A 15,737-nucleotide genomic window follows, 5' to 3' on the forward strand; every position below is an offset into this window, starting at 1 on the left:
GACAGATTAATTATGCTTAATAAATTTGTCTTGAAGTTTCCTGACGAGCTATGTAATTTGTTTTTTTATTAGTTTCTAAAAAACCCTCCCGACATCCTTCCGACACATTCGATGTGACACCCAAAAAATTTTCATTGCCAATCTAAACAGGCCCTAACTCATCAGTGGACATTTTGCAAGAGGAGAAAGCCGAAAGCCTCTTTTGAGCTGGGACCTGTTTAGATTGGGAACGAAAACGGCCTCTTTTAGCTGCAGAAAACCCCCAATGGATCTCGCACACAACAACGGTCACGCTGCAAAAAAAGACATTTGACCATGACACCTCATCTAAACAACTTGCCAAAAGACAGCTTAGCTTTTGCCTTGTTTTTATCCTATCCTTGTTGTTGTGAGCAGTAGATGTTACTACAGTAGTACTCCTATGCAACTTTTTGAGCTGATGAAGTCAGAGAAATTTATTCCTGCCTGGTTCTAGTTCTTCAAGGCCTGAATCTGAAAAGTTTGTGGCTTTCTTAAACCTGCTTGGTTATTGCGTGCTCAGTCGGGTTTTCTTGTGATTTCCTCTCTCGCTTCACCGACCTTGTTACATTACAATTACAATAGTAGTTTCAGGTACCGTTAGTCTGAGACAGGTAGGAGATTGTAGCAATAGATTACTGCAAAAAACATTGTCTGCTGCTAATGCAGCCAAGGTTTCCTGCCAAATGCCAACGCAAACGTCAAGGTTAGCCTGCCAAACTACCTGCAAGACTTTTTTTTTCCTTCCCTTCCGCAAACTTTCTGCAAGATTTCAACCGTGGTAGAATAAAGTTCTAGAAAAAAAAAAAGAAAGTCGGCCAGAAATGTTAGTTGAGGTGGTGGAATATTTAAATCATGTCGGTGCTTATCCTGGTAATCCTGCTAAGCAGCAGTTGAGCTGCCTGGTTTCCGGATGTGACAGCATGAGCTCATTCAAAAATCCCTGAGCGTTTTGCTTCCTCTCTCTGATCTCTGTGACAGTGATGGGCAGGTGAACAATATGAATGCAAGAGATACTCCTGCTAGTAGGTAACTGCATCATTTACCACAACTCAGGCCTTGTTTAGTTCCCAAAATTTTTCAAGATTCCCCGTCACATCGAATCTTGCGGCACATGCATGAAGCATTAAATTTAGACGAAAACAAAAACTAATTACGCAGTTTACCTGTAAATCACGAGACGAATCTTTTGATCCTAGTTAGTCTATGATTGGATAATATTTGCCACAAACAAACGAAAGTGCTACAGTAGCGAAATCCAAAAATTTTTCCAAACTAAACAAGGCCTCAGAAATGCATGGTAGGATCACAGCCTGTTTGGTTGACCTTATCAGTTCAATCTGCCAGCTCTCATAATAAATCAGCGAATAATACTTTCTGTCATGACTTATCAGCCAAACAACTGGGCAGTAGCATAGCATTGCCCTGAATTTCTCTCATCAGTTACTATTTGTATTGGAGTCTTTTTTGGAAGATCTTCATGTCACTTTTAATTTTGCAAATTTGAATCTTTACTGGGTGCATTATTTTTTTTCCTTTAAAAAAGCTTTTGCACTGCCTATTAGTTTTATGGAATACTAATATGCGATCCAGATTATAAAGCAACAGAGGATGTACTAGTATATCCCCCTGTTATCTTTGCCCCTTTTAAAAGCCTGTATGTATGTACCCCAAAGATCCTACTCCAACAGCAGCTTAGTTGTATAAAAGCCTCCCTATAGAACTGTGAACCCAAAAAAGATAGATTCCACAGCATGATACGAATTTGGTAGACCCTACACAGTACACATACACACTAAGAGATGAACCAACCATTAGAGACAAAACCCATGTTTTGTCCTAAGAATGTTTAAACCTTCTTGCATTGAGGCATACACAAACCTAAAAGAATGGAAGGGGTTGGCCTCAAAAGTGGAGAAAGTGGGGATAAAGGGGACGGGCTGTGGTTGTACCCCCATAAAAACAAACCTTGCTCTGTTTGGGTGCTTCCTCTTGTATTAGGCTGAAAACCACTAGCATGTCCCTCTAGTCCCTCTTGTTTTTCTTCTCAAAAGGAAGCCCTAATGCAATCAAGTATCACTTGTCCTCTGCACTAAGTTAGCTTCCTACTTGTCTCAGGAATAATCCTTGTTGTGGGATGTTGCCTCTGTATGTCCCATTTATTTGGTCCATAACATAAGGTGTGGGGCTCTTGGCATTTGAGGCATGCATGGGCATGGGAAAAAGTGAGGAAGCAACACAGAAGAAGGCAACAAAAAGTGCTAGCTACGTCTAGATAAACTTTTGCTTGGCTTAAGCCCGTGGCCTGAATAGAATTTGGTTTAAGTTTAACCCACAAGTCAAAGATATATACGGGTCTTAACTAATCATCTCAATCAAGTTGTAGTCTATCTATTCATGTTCATCACATGATTTGAAATTCACATGATTGAAAGAAATGAGATTAGAATTCACATGATTTGAAATGTCTCAGAGCCCTTGACGATTTTATATTATTCTCTCATCTCTTTTTTCCTCCAAATAAAATCTACATGGCTGACATAATCCACTAGTATTTTCCAACTTGAAAATAATCCAAGAAATTAATAAATACTAAAATAAACCAGGTAGGACCGGATCGACAGAATGAGCCCAAAAAGTCCAGTTAGGATTCACGTTGCCGGTTATGTCTATCTTCAGGCAACGCAGTGTCCTTTAATTGCCCTAATGATCATAAGATGACGCGAAAATCAATATTTAATCTGGCCAACATCAACAGCCACAGCAAGATAACAAGATTGACAGACAGCAAGACAGCCGGACATGCTCGCAGTCTGATGAGGCTTGGAATCTGGGCGATTTATAAAAATCGCCAACACTGCAAATCTCACATGCATGGATCTTCTCAGCTCTGAGCTATGTACATAGTATCTCTTATGTCTGAACAGGGAGAGATTTACTACGAGTCCAATACTTGTTAAAGCTCTTTGTCAGATGATCTTGAGTAATCCTTATATCAGGAGATCGACTGATGTAAAATATTGACTTGATTTCAGTGACCAACATAAGAACACACTTGACCTGACATGCATCCTAAGCCTAATATAAAGTTTGAGGTAGTTTTGCTATTCTGAACAGGAGTGGAAGACCAACTGTGAGTCTGTGACGCAGTAACATTTAATGTCCAAGAACCGATATGCTATACTTAACTCGTCCATTGTCGTCAAAAAAAAACTTAACTCGTTCATAACATAGTGCTATCTAAAAATGTGCCAAGTCCAAGTGTGCAATGTTTAGTCTCTCCAAGGTCTCCTCCTAGGTTCTTACGCCGTTTTATTCTGGTTTATTGCAGGGTCAAAACACAGGAGAATCCAATGTCTTCTACCGAAGCAAGTTGGTAGCAGTATAGTAACATCTAGGCCTTGTTTAGTTCCCAAAAAATTTTGCAAAATTTTTCAGATTCCCCGTCACATCAAATCTTGAGACGCATGCATGAAGTATTAAATATAGACGAAAATAAAAACTAATTGCACAATTTGATCGGAATCGACGAGACGAATCTTTTGAGTCTAGTTAGTCCATGATTGGATAATATTTGTCAAATACAAACGAAAGTGGTACTATTCTTATTTTGCAAAATTTTTTAGAACTAAACAAGGCCTAGCTAGAATTACTTCTTTTGAATCTCTGTTTTGAACAAGGTTATTTTTAAATCTTCGGTCCACAAGTGAAAAGGAGATACCTTTTGTCCACTTTGCAGTGGCAGTTGTTGCGCGTGGGTGCAATAACAAGAGGAAATAATGTATCCCACATTCGCACCAATGGGAAATTCTTTTACTTAAAAAGAGATTGAATGTATAATATTTCTGTCCACTTTAGATTTATTTTTATTTTTAATATAATCATATAATCTGCAGTCCTCCTATCTAATTTGTTAAAAATTCCTAATAATTAACGCTTAGCTCTTGGCTCTACCTCTGCCTCGCAAAAATGTGGATTGCGATACCATAATACTCTCTTAAAATTACTTTATCTATAGGTTGACCTTGAATGGGACTAAATATTTTACTGTGATGATAGCATATTTAGTTTCATACATCAACCAGTCCGCCTACGCACATCACATTACATGAAAATATAGGTGTGGTGTATGTTGTTGTCGACATCCATAAATGCTTCACAAATTTTGATCTTAACAATAGACCATACTCTCTCTGTCTTATAATATAACGATGTATAACAACATCAAAAAATTATTCCAAAATACGAAGGATTTATAAAATAAAAGGACAAAATTGCATTAAAATAAGCGCACAAATTTGTACGTAATTTTTTGTTACTTAACATTTACTCCATCAAGCAAACCCCTTCCATCAGGCAGATGACGACAACACATATATATATATGCGAGAATTATATTGATCAATAGTACATTAAGTGAGAGTACATACATCTTTTGTGTTATGTCTTAACTTTAACTTATCTTAAAAAAATTATACATTCTATTATTATAGGGCGCAGTGAGTATACAAAGAAGAGGAAGAAACCTTGAAAGCATGCATCTAGCTGGATTATTACAAACACAACAACTAGCTAAGTAGGTCTAAACCAAAGAGGTAAAACAAAACATATTTCGCCGGGACTCGTGCGGCTCAGTGTGCATGCATGCATGCAAGTAAAAGCACAAAAGGTCAATGATACGTGCGCCCCTGGACCTTGCGTTCTTTTTGGGTGTGCACACACACATACAGAGACACATCAAAGAACTCGACGGGTGAAAAAAACTCGAAACGAACGAAAAAGGCCATACAACAAAAGCCAAACAAAAGGGCCGGGGTTCAGTTAGCAGGCTAACTAAAGGGCGCCAAACAAAAGGGACTTCAGCTTACCACGCACGGGCTGTGCAGGGCAGGGCAGGAAAAAAAAAGATTTTTGTGTCAAAAAAAGTCGAAAAGGCGAAGCCCTGCGAGGAGAAAAGGCCGGGTTTTGCAATCAACTTTTCACCAAAAGATGAGACACACTACAATAATAGATGGGGCATTTTTCGTTGTTGGTCGGTGTATAATTTGGCACAAAATGTGCATGTGTATAACAAGAGAGAGTGGTTATGAACTTATTATTTGGATTTGTTTAGGAGCTTAGAAGAGAATGCTGATTTTTCGTTGGTCCCGGGTCGGCCCGGGCTAGGTCATGGACCCTCTTGGCCTATCGATGCCGATGCTTGGGCGCATGACAAGGCATTATATATATACAGCATGGTAGGATGCCCCTACTTCTGATAATTATGTGTGAGAATTTCGCTGCGATCAAAGGTCTTTTTTTTTAAGAACCAGCTGCAAAAGCATGCCAAGTATGTATTGAAAGAGAAGAAGTTTTACAAAAACTAATTAAAAAATAAAAACAAAACCCTCACGAAGGAGTCAACAACAAAGACCACAACCACATGGAAAACACAACACTAACGAACATCAGAAGCAACAACCTTCGAATGCCACCTTGCATACCACCAGTTGTGACCAAAGTTGCACCACGTATATGGTACCATTTAAAAAACTTGGCGAACATAAATTGAGATAAGGGCGTGTTTAGTTTGTCAACGAAAAAATTTCGTGACACTGTAGCACTTTCGTTTGTTTGTGGTAATTATTATCCAACCATAGACTAACTAGGCTCAAAAGATTTCTCTCGTAAATTTCGACCAAACTGTGTAATTAGTTTTTATTTTTGTCTATATTTAATACTCCATGCATGCGTCTAAAGATTCGATGTGATGGGAAATCTTCAAAAATTTTGGGTTTTGGGATGCAACTAAACAAGGCCTAAGGCCATTTATTTTCCCTTCCTCTTGTATATAAGTTGTGTAACAGAATGAAAACAAAATTTGGGTGTGTCTAAGATTCTAAGGCTAGCCTCAATGCATGTTTCATGAGAGTGTCATGCACATTAAATAGGGTGCCACATAAGCAAAATTGCTGACTTGACAGGGTCATTAAATGAAGGAGTTTCATCAGATGATAGAGGAGTTTTATCCTCATGAAACTTATATGGCTCGGTTATCTAGTTTATAGTCTTGGTAACTGTGTCATAAAACTATGCATTGAGACTGGCCTAACGTCCCTGGTACCTGAATTCCTAGTTAAGTCAATTTGTTGTATACAATTAAATTATACTCCCTCCATCTTATTGAAAGTGTCATTGTCGACGAAAGCTAGTCGGCAGTCTACCTTGGGGTATACCCACGGTAGTAGTTTATCAGTAGACGGTGCGCAAACTACGAACTCGATGGTGACGCAAGACACGGACAAGTTTTTTATCCAGGTTCGGCCGCCGAGTTGGCGTAATACCTACGTCCTGCGTCTGATTGTATTGATTTGTGTTGAGAGAATAATGATGTGATGTGTATGATCTGTCCTCTAGGGGACTCCTGCCCCTCCTTATATATCCTGAAGGGACAGAGTTACAAACAAAGTATCCTATTTGGTATAATATCTTGTAGCCTTGCGGTGCACGCCGACTAGTCGTGCACCGCACGTCTTCATCCTGTGGACCGAGCCACCTCTGATGGTGCGGCCCATATAGGCCCATGAGGGTATAGGAGTTTATACCCCACAGTCATTGTTTATTTTCAAACTCCTTGTTTGACCATTCATTTTATTCAAATTTTTTATATAAATATTATTTATTTTGTTATGACTTGTTTTGTCAGCAAAAATACTTTAACAATGATTTATCTATTTTACTGTTTTCATAAATAATTTAAATAAGATGAACGGTCAAACAAGAAATCTGAAAGTAAAAAACGACACTATCAAGACGGAGGGAGTAAGTATTATTTACCCGTAGAAAAAAACAGTTAAGATATATGTTAGAATTAGAGTGATTTAGGTGTAATTAATTAATAGGTAGAATCGGCGAAATTAAAATACATGTATTTTACACATTTCATAATCTAGTTGGTGTTGAACACGTAAAAGACACCTGATGTTTTTTCAAAAAAAATAAGTTGTATGTGTATTCAAAAAATCCCGGCGTGGTTAGTTATATTACCTTCTCTATCCTCAAATAAGGGATCTAAGTTTATCCTATTAAATTATGTTAACTTTGACCAAAATTATATAAAAAAGAATAATAGTTACGGCATCAAATTAGCATCATTGGATATATTATAAAATACATTTTCATAATTTACATCTGTAATACTACTCTATAATTTTAGTCAAAATTTTATATAATTTTATTTAGGATAAACTTGAATCTCTTATAGTTGAGGACACATGGAGTATGAGTACCTAGGTGTTGGGTAGATAGCACATTCAAATTTAGGCTTTTATTTTTTAACAAAAAAAAAGTATCCCTCGTGCGTATTCTAGCTTCTTTTTGAAAGAAAACAAAACAATCAAACAGCTAAAACCCAAGATTTGTCCCTTCTTTGTCAATGGAAGAAAAATTGAATTTCATATATACAACCCAATGAAGTACTAGAGAGCACTATATATATCTACAGAAAATTTGTACGTAGTGGGATACTGGGATTTGATCAAACCTGTTAAATTTGTACGTAGTCTTGTCAAATGGCAAGACATCAAGTGCACGCCAAAGTAGTTCTGGTTGTTAGAATTAGGCCTCGTTCAGTTGGCAAAAACCGGTGAAAAACGACAATGTAGCACTTTCGTTTTTATTTGACAAACATTGTCCAATTATAGAGTAACTAGGCTCAAAAGATTCATCCCGCGGTTTACAGATGAACTGTGCAAATAGTTTTTGTTTTCATATATATTTAATGCTCCATACATGTGCCGCAAGATTCGATGTGACGGGGAATCTTGAAAAATTTTGCGAACTAAACAAGGCCTTTACAGCACGATTCGGTCGGTGAGTTAGGTAACTGTGCGTAGGGTCAAAAGAGTGGCGCGTCACGCGACTCATCAGTCATCACCGTTTGCTTTGCCCGCCATGTCTTTCAGCAAAAGCACTCTCTGCTTCAAATGGAGCTGGGCAAGTACTACCTTGGGCCCCTTCAATTCATGATCCGTGCCATCACTCTCCTTAGTCTCAAGTCAGTACTTTGCTCGCTGGTAGTATACAACCCTACAAAGACACTAGTATACCGGCCTTTTGGTTTGACTACTCATCATGGAGTAAAAAGATGCATGTTTGATCACCTAAGAACACTGTAAAGAAGAAAGAAAAAATAGTTGTTCATGTATACGGTGGTGCGGTGTAAAGTTTTGGGATGTTAGGTACGTGTGTGGCATCGGGTGTCACATATGTGTCGTATTAGGTTTCAGATAGTAATAAAAAAATAAATTACAAAATCTATCAGTAAGAATTTATTAAGTATAATTAATCCATTATTATTAGTACATATGTTAGAGCACCTCTAGAAGTTTGGCAAAACAACTCCCTATCTTAATATTTTAGGAAAAAAAAAGAAAAAAGCTCCCTCCAGCAATTTGGTAAAATAGCTCTTTAAAAATAGAAAGTTGTCAAATATCCTCTTCAACTCATAAATTTCCAAAGTCGAGAGAACTCCCTATCTCTCCTCCTTGAACCTATTTTCACGCCATTTCTCATACAGTCCTCTGGTCCGACTGTTGCGGGTATAGACCGGCCTCCATTGCCACTGTCCTATATGTCAACGCTATCGCTCCGTGCTTGCCACATGTGTTATTGATCTTTGGTTCGAAAGCATGACATACTGTCTTCACATGTGCATAGCATGCTATCTTTATATATGCTCATCACTTGCATTATTGGCGGAAGGCATGGAAGCTAGACACGTCTTGCTGACCATGGAAAGCTAGTGCTTGCTTCAATGTGGTGCCGACAAAAGATGTAATTTTCTTTTTTCAATTTTTTAATGAACGACATAATAAACCAAAAATTCATTAAATGTGGGTTATACTATAACTTTTAGAAAATTATTATAGGAGACTGTTGGAGAAGAACAAAAATTAAGGTTGCTATTTCTTTTATTAACTTGCTAAATTGATTAATTTAGCAAGTAAATTATACAAAACTCCTGGAGATGCACTTATTGTAGCACTTTTTTTTTGTCAAATCATGGACTAAAGTCATCATCGGTGGGAGTTTCATGATCCAGTTTCCAACACATCCATATTTTGAAAATAGTGCATAGGAGTTTTATGGAGATGAAACTCTCTCTAGTCCAATGAAATTCTTATCATCTCTATTCATTACATAGCACCACATCAGCATATTTAATATGCATGAAACTCTCATAAAACGCCATTAAGACTGGTCTAATTAGGCTTAGAAGATTTGTCTTGCAAAGTAGTCGCAATCTGTATAATTAGTTATTTTTTAGTCTATATTCAATATTATATTCATATTTCTAAACATTCGATTAGATTTACGCCTTGTTTAGTTCCTAAATTTTTTTGTTTTGGCTACTGTAGCATTTTTGTTTTTATTTAGCAATTATTGTCCAATCATGGACTAACTAGGCTCAAAAGATCCATCTCGCGATTTACATGCAGACTGTGTAATTAGTTTTTGTTTTTGACTTTATTTAATATTTCATGCATGTGTCGCAAGATTCGATGTGACAGAGAATCTTAAAAAGTTTTTAGAGGTGAACTAGTTCATCCCAAAAACTATTTTTTTAAGATTCTTCGTCATATCAAATCTTGTTGTGGTACATGCATGGAATATTAAATATAGACAAAAACAGAATTTAATTGCATACTTTGCCTGCAAAACACGAGATGAATCTTTTAAACCTATTTAGTCTATGATTAGACAATATTTGTCAAATAAAAACAAAAATACTATAGTAACAAAAAAAATCGGAACTAAATAAGCCAGCGGCAGGAGTAATAGCTGTACCAATTGCCTGCCCAGCTGAAACATCTCAGTAATTCCTACTACTGTTGCAGACTGCCAGTGTCATGCATGGACGCAAATACAACAGTCAGCTAGTCTGTTGTTGCTCCACACATCTCATCTCCTCAAAATTTTAAACACACACACTGGTAGCCTAGACAACGAGACACAAGAGGTGCAGCCAAGAGCCATGCACGGGTCGGCCTGCATTGCAGACTGCACTGCACTGCATGCACAAGATACCAACGGCTGCATCTGCATGCCAGCCGATTCATGGCGTCTTCACCAACCACTGGACGCAACGGAGTGAATGCGCGCGTGCAGAGTCGGCGACAGACTTTTTGAATGCCATCGGATTCTGAACGCCAGGGAGGGGAGCCTCTGCATCCCTTGCCCTGCACAGTTGCATCTGCAACAACTACTTAGGCTTAAAAAAAAATATCATACAAAATAGTCTTAATTTGTGTATTTAGTTTCATAATTAGTTTACATTTAATACTACGGGCATAAACTACTAGGAGGTGAAACCAAACACCCTAGCAGCAGCTACTGTATGTGCAGTGCATGCATAGTATTGCAATCTGCTGAGGCCGGCGCGTCGTCAAGCATGGTGACACACCGACGTGATTGGTTGGATGGCGGGACAACAGTGTGCAAACTTTGCCGCTGCATGCACCTGACCGTGCTTCTGTTTGCAAAGGTGGGCAGATCGTCTATGGCCATGAGCCACTCACACATTTCAGTTCAAGCCTGTTCATCAACATTCTGAAGATAAGACATTCAGGCCTTGTTTACTTCCAAATTTTTTTGTAAAATAGGAATTGTAGCGCTTTCGTTTGTATTTGACAAATATTATTCAATTATAGACTAACTAGGCTCAAAAGATTCATCTCGTCAATTTCGACCAAACTGTGCAATTAGTTTTAATTTTCATCTATATTTAATACTTCATGCATATGTCTAAAGATTCGATGTGACGGAGAATCTGAAAAATTTTGCAAAATTTTTGGGAACTAAACAAGGCCATATACATAGGAGATGTACTACCTCGGCCAAAACCTTAACTTGTGAGTGGTGTTGGCGCACAAGTTACATCTGTTAGGAGTTTCTACAACTCAGCTGTAAAAATCTAAATTCACAGGAGGTTGATTTCTCTGTACCAAGAAATCAGACAGGTTTTCACATCCCAAAGCATTACAATAACATAAGCACAAGCACAACCAACAACAAAATTAACCTCACTTACAAATTGCCACTAGTAAACCTACAGGAGATTGATTTCTGTACCAAGAAATCAGACAGGTTTTCATATCCCAAAGCATTACAACAGAAGCACACAACCAACATTAAAACTAACGTCAGTTACAAATCGCCACTAGTAAACCTACACTCTACTCTCCCTTCTCCAGCATCTTCTAATTGAAGCCAAGTCTCCTACCACTGAAACTTGCAAGAAAACCATCATTGCTGACTTGTTCCAACACTGTGAGTTGCAAAACCGCAACCAGCACCATGGACTGTTATTCTAAGCAATTGCAGGACGATCAGTGCCGCCCCGACCGCGACGACGAGCTCCCGCCCCCGAGCTGCTGCTGCTGCTGCTCGGCATACGGCCTGACGAAGGTGCGCCTCCACCAGACCTCGAACGCCCTCTGCAGGTTGGGGCACCCATCTCCGGCCTTGAGGAACCGACCCAGCCATGCGAGCAGCACGGCCTGCTGGTCCTCCAGGGGCAGCGTCAGGATGGCCTGCCCGATGCCGTCCTCCACCACGGCGCGGTCGAACCACCGGCACCCGTGCTGCAGCCACCGGTAGTCGTCCATCAGCGGCTGCAGCCACACGTCGAGCAGCCGCCGCCGCGTCTCCTTGGACGGCAGCGCCTCGCCTTTCCCGATCGCCACCAGCAGCCTCGCCGTCACGCAGCTCACCAGGTGGCGGTGCATCACGGGTATCTTGGGGTGCAGCTCCGCCAGCTCCGCCTGGCTGGCCCAGATCACCGTCAGTTCGTCGGCTGCGTTCCGGTCTGATAGGATCTCGGCTAGCCAGAGCAGGTTATCGGCCTCCAGAGCAATCTTTCTGAACGTCTGTTCTTTGCTGCTGCCTGAAGATTCTTCGCCCGCGAGCTCTTCAGGATTGGAAGCTTGGCGAGACAGTGCCAGCAGGGAATCCAGGCAGTTCTGGAAACAGCTGTACAAGGTCATGATGCAGGAGGAATCTGCTGCTGAAGAACCATGGGAGCAGACATTGCTGTTCTCCTTGAAAAGCTTCAGGACCAGAGATTTCATCTCGCGGCGGCCTCTGTCCTCACTGCTCTTCAGCACCAGGTCAATGATATGTGCAAGAGTGTCGTTCGGAGGATTTGTTAGGACGTCAGATGTCACTCTCCTTAGCAAGGGGTTAGCTCTGTGATCCTCGTCGTGCAGCTGCCGTATGGACGACACGACATTTTCTTCCTCGTCACCGACCCAAGGAACAGCTTCCAGGTAATCTAAGCATGACATGATGCATGCACGGAAGCCTAGTGATTCTGCGACCTACAGACAAACAAAATGTAAAAATGATATGTAAGTTAAGAAGTCAAATTTGCTTTACAAAATCCAGTTGATCGTTCATAAATAATTTGCAAAAAAGGAAATCTTAAACAGCCATTTTCAGACAATCATGCTCTACATTTGATTCAGAGAACTTGTTTCACAGCTATTAACTCAATATACAAAAGGCATGGAACCGTACCTAAATTCAGATCAGCCTACCTAAATTGTGACTGACCAACTATACATTGACAGAGTTTCAACTATGCATTGTTTGTCACATTCTATTGCAGGTGAGTGTATCATAACTCATAAGAATATGAATAAATATGAGCAGTGGTCCTAAAATGTGATAGCAAGAAATAGACATAGAAACTGCATTAGAAAAGACATAGTAACATATTCAGCTAGATCTAATCAGAATCTTAATTTTGCAAGATTATAGTTCCACGAAACACAGTGTGAATTAGTGAAGTTTCAGTTAGCATAAAGGGCATTAAAATTTGTGGATTGAAATCACAAAGAGGCCCTAAAGTTTGAAATTTTTAAACAAGCACAATTTTGTGGAATAGACCACTTTTAGCTGATGCACCTAAATAATATCAATAAAATGCTCAATTTACCTAGGGTTAAAAATAACATGCTGTATAACGATATGACCAAGTGGCAAACCAAACCATCAGAGTAGTGTCCAATTTACCAAAGCAGCATTGACTAGCCGTAACATTTTTTTAAGCAATGATAGTTCGTTCTTATAAAAATGCCAATACTTTTTTATATATAATCTGCCGCTACATTAAGCTACAGTTTAAACATCCCTAGTTAGGTCTTAGATGAGGAGTTATATCAGTTTAAACTTTGTCATTGTTTTGAACCACTACTGTCCATGCATGCTTCAACTGTTCAACATTTCTGAATAATATATATTAGAATATGCATACGGACAAATTTATATAGCAAATGAAGACAGAAGAAAAAATCAAATGAAAAATTGGCAAATGAGGAAACTGTGGTAGGAGCAACCTTCAAGATTCGCAGAACCCGTGGAACATTTTGCTTGATAAGCCTCTGCTTGACATCCTTGCAGTACATCAACCCAACAGTCTCGACATAAATCTCCACATCCTCACAATCTGGCACCTCAATGCATGCCACCGGAGACTGCCTCGAGATTCTATCGGCAAAAAAGGTACTATTTTCAGCAAGGATGTTCTTGTGAACAATCATCTTCACAGCGACCCCTTCCTTGCCATGCAGCACAACCTTCAGATCACTCGTGCCAAGCTGCCCAAATCCGACCGAGATCTTATGCTGCTTTGGTCGTTTCTCAGGTGCTGGTACAGGTACTACCTTTGGTGGATCAGGGGCAGCAACAGCATCTGCAGGAGGGCATACCTGCTCATCTGAATTGGTTCTAGACCTAGTAGGAGTGGACTGTGCTCTCTTCTCTGAAGAAATGGTTGGCGCCCTCTGAACCGAGGACGCCTTCGATGGCGCAGGGGATGCTCCCCCTCTAGTCCTGCCCTGCTGGTTTGGGCTCTTTGCTGTCTTCTGAAGCGCGGCCTGTGATGGACAGCACCAGAATCCTTCTGGGGTGACGGCAATGGGCACATTTCTAATCCTTGGTGGCTGGCCATCCAGCCTACCAATCTTGAACTCTGCCATGACTATCTTATGAACAAGCCTGTATCTTCCTTCAGAGCTGGCTAACTGAAACGTTTATTTGGTCTTCAGAGGTTTATTTATGATTTGTGAACGGTGCTAATGTGCACACCTGAAGCACAAGAGTCGCAGTGTTTAGTTCGGATTTCAGGCAAACGGACTGAATAGGAATTTACATGTAGTGTGTATATCCATCCAGAATGCTAATTAAGAAACAAGAAAGCATCGCAACATTCAGGTTCTCCAGATTTCCTAGCGCTCAATAATTGGAGCCTGGAACCTTTGACCAAACAAGAGTAGTTCGGATCCCTATCCAAACTGTACCGAGTTAGCAAATTCGAAGCGGGAGCACTTAAAACAGTATAAAACAACTAGTAGAACCACAAGAACAGGAACCAACAACATACTGAACCTCAATATTGAATGGAAACAAATGTCTAATATATTCCATCAAATTGGCCGTTTCTATGACCCAAAAGCTACTCTAAATTACAATCCCACATTCCCCACCCCCCCTCTCCAAATTAAGACTGTAAAGTAAAAAATTCCGGCTCCGCTCACCAGTATCAGTAGACAAGTAGCAAATTCGAACATCACATAACTAGCACATAGTTAAAGGCAAATAGAAGAGGCGGCCAAGAAGCATTCTTTTCTCTTTTTTTTTTTTTTTGGTTCGGACGAAGTTGGCCAAGAATTACCTCTGTCGCATCACATTCCGGCTCGGCTCACCAATCAATCAATAAGGAAAAGAAGAGAGGCAGAGGGGAGGAGGCTTCACTCACAATCACAGCCGCAGCACTTCTTCGTCCCTCCTCCCTCCTTGGAGAGCAGGCTGGCGGGGGCAAGCGAGCGAGGAGGAGCGGTGAAGAGAAAGCAGAGCAGCAGACTAGCTAGCGAGCAGAGGAGGCGCCTAAGGGCAGGTAAGCAGTGAAGCTAGGCGCGGCGGGCATGAACGCATCACCACTACCTCCTGCATCTCCTTTTCCCCATCAGCAATCAGTGGTGCCCCCGCTTTAGCCCGCTAGCACACCGCGGCCGCCATCATGCCGCCTCCCGCCTTGCTCCTCCTCCCTCAAGATCTCATCTTTTTTTGAGCTTCCTTTTTTTCCTTCTACCCTCCCTCCCCCTTCCTCTTCGCACTCGCACACAGACCCAAAGAGCGATTAGAGCTTGTTTCCACTTGCACACCCCCGTTTCCCGTTGCGTGCTGCGGCAGCGGCTACTGGTGGCCGTGTTGCATCGCCATCGTAGCAGCAGCAGGGGGCTGGCAGGCAGGGGACTGTAGAAGCAAGCAGCAGCAGAGTACTGGGGCGTGTCGCTTCCGGCGTCTTTGCTCCCTTGATTGGGCTCAGAGCATCTCGGTCACACTCTCACGGTTTCCACTGCGATTCATCACACAACTCGACCACTCCAGTGTCAGTCACTCCTCCTCGAGGCCGAGTCGCTCGCATGGAGAAAGATTTTTACTGCAGCTTTCTCCACCCGAGGCCGAGGACCCTGACGATGCGGTGGCGGGGCCCACACGTCAGGGTCATGTTTTCCCGTGGTATGTGTGCAGCGTGGCAGCCTGGGTTTTTGGTTTCTGGTTTCTCGAATCTGGGGGCGCTGCCATTGCTTTGACTGCTGCCCGTAAGCTACAGATTTCATCCGTAACGCTACGTTTAGGGCTTGTTTAGTTCCAAAAAATTTTACAAAATCGAC

General features: G+C 40.9%; 1 protein-coding gene across 2 annotated transcripts; it reads right to left on the reverse strand.

The window, feature by feature from the left end:
* LOC8059892 (BTB/POZ domain-containing protein At3g50780) lies at window positions 10,966–15,550 on the reverse strand. Of its 2 annotated transcripts, none has more exons than XM_021454819.1 (3): window positions 14,735–15,550; window positions 13,398–14,148; window positions 10,966–12,377 (listed from the first exon to the last, which is right to left on the reverse strand). In XM_021454819.1, exons 2-3 carry the CDS (start codon window positions 14,037–14,039, stop codon window positions 11,388–11,390), a joined length of 1,632 nt encoding a protein of 543 aa, XP_021310494.1. In that variant the 5' UTR covers window positions 14,040–14,148; window positions 14,735–15,550; the 3' UTR covers window positions 10,966–11,387. The 2 variants fall into 2 exon arrangements, with proteins under 2 accessions (XP_021310494.1, XP_002461387.1); XM_002461342.2 differs by having other exon boundaries at window positions 14,819–15,549.

Source organism: Sorghum bicolor, chromosome 2 (assembly GCF_000003195.3).
Source record: "Sorghum bicolor cultivar BTx623 chromosome 2, Sorghum_bicolor_NCBIv3, whole genome shotgun sequence".
In the NCBI taxonomy this organism is placed as follows: domain Eukaryota; kingdom Viridiplantae; phylum Streptophyta; class Magnoliopsida; order Poales; family Poaceae; genus Sorghum; species Sorghum bicolor.

Bases quoted from the DNA above. Each gene is read 5' to 3' on its own strand.
- LOC8059892 (XM_021454819.1), bottom strand. From the start codon at position 14,039: ATGGCAGAGTTCAAGATTGGTAGGCTGGATGGCCAGCCACCAAGGATT. The intron at 12,378-13,397 runs GTTGCTCCTACC...GTTTGTCTGTAG, and splicing joins GGGTTCTGCGAATCTTGAAG to GTCGCAGAATCACTAGGCTT.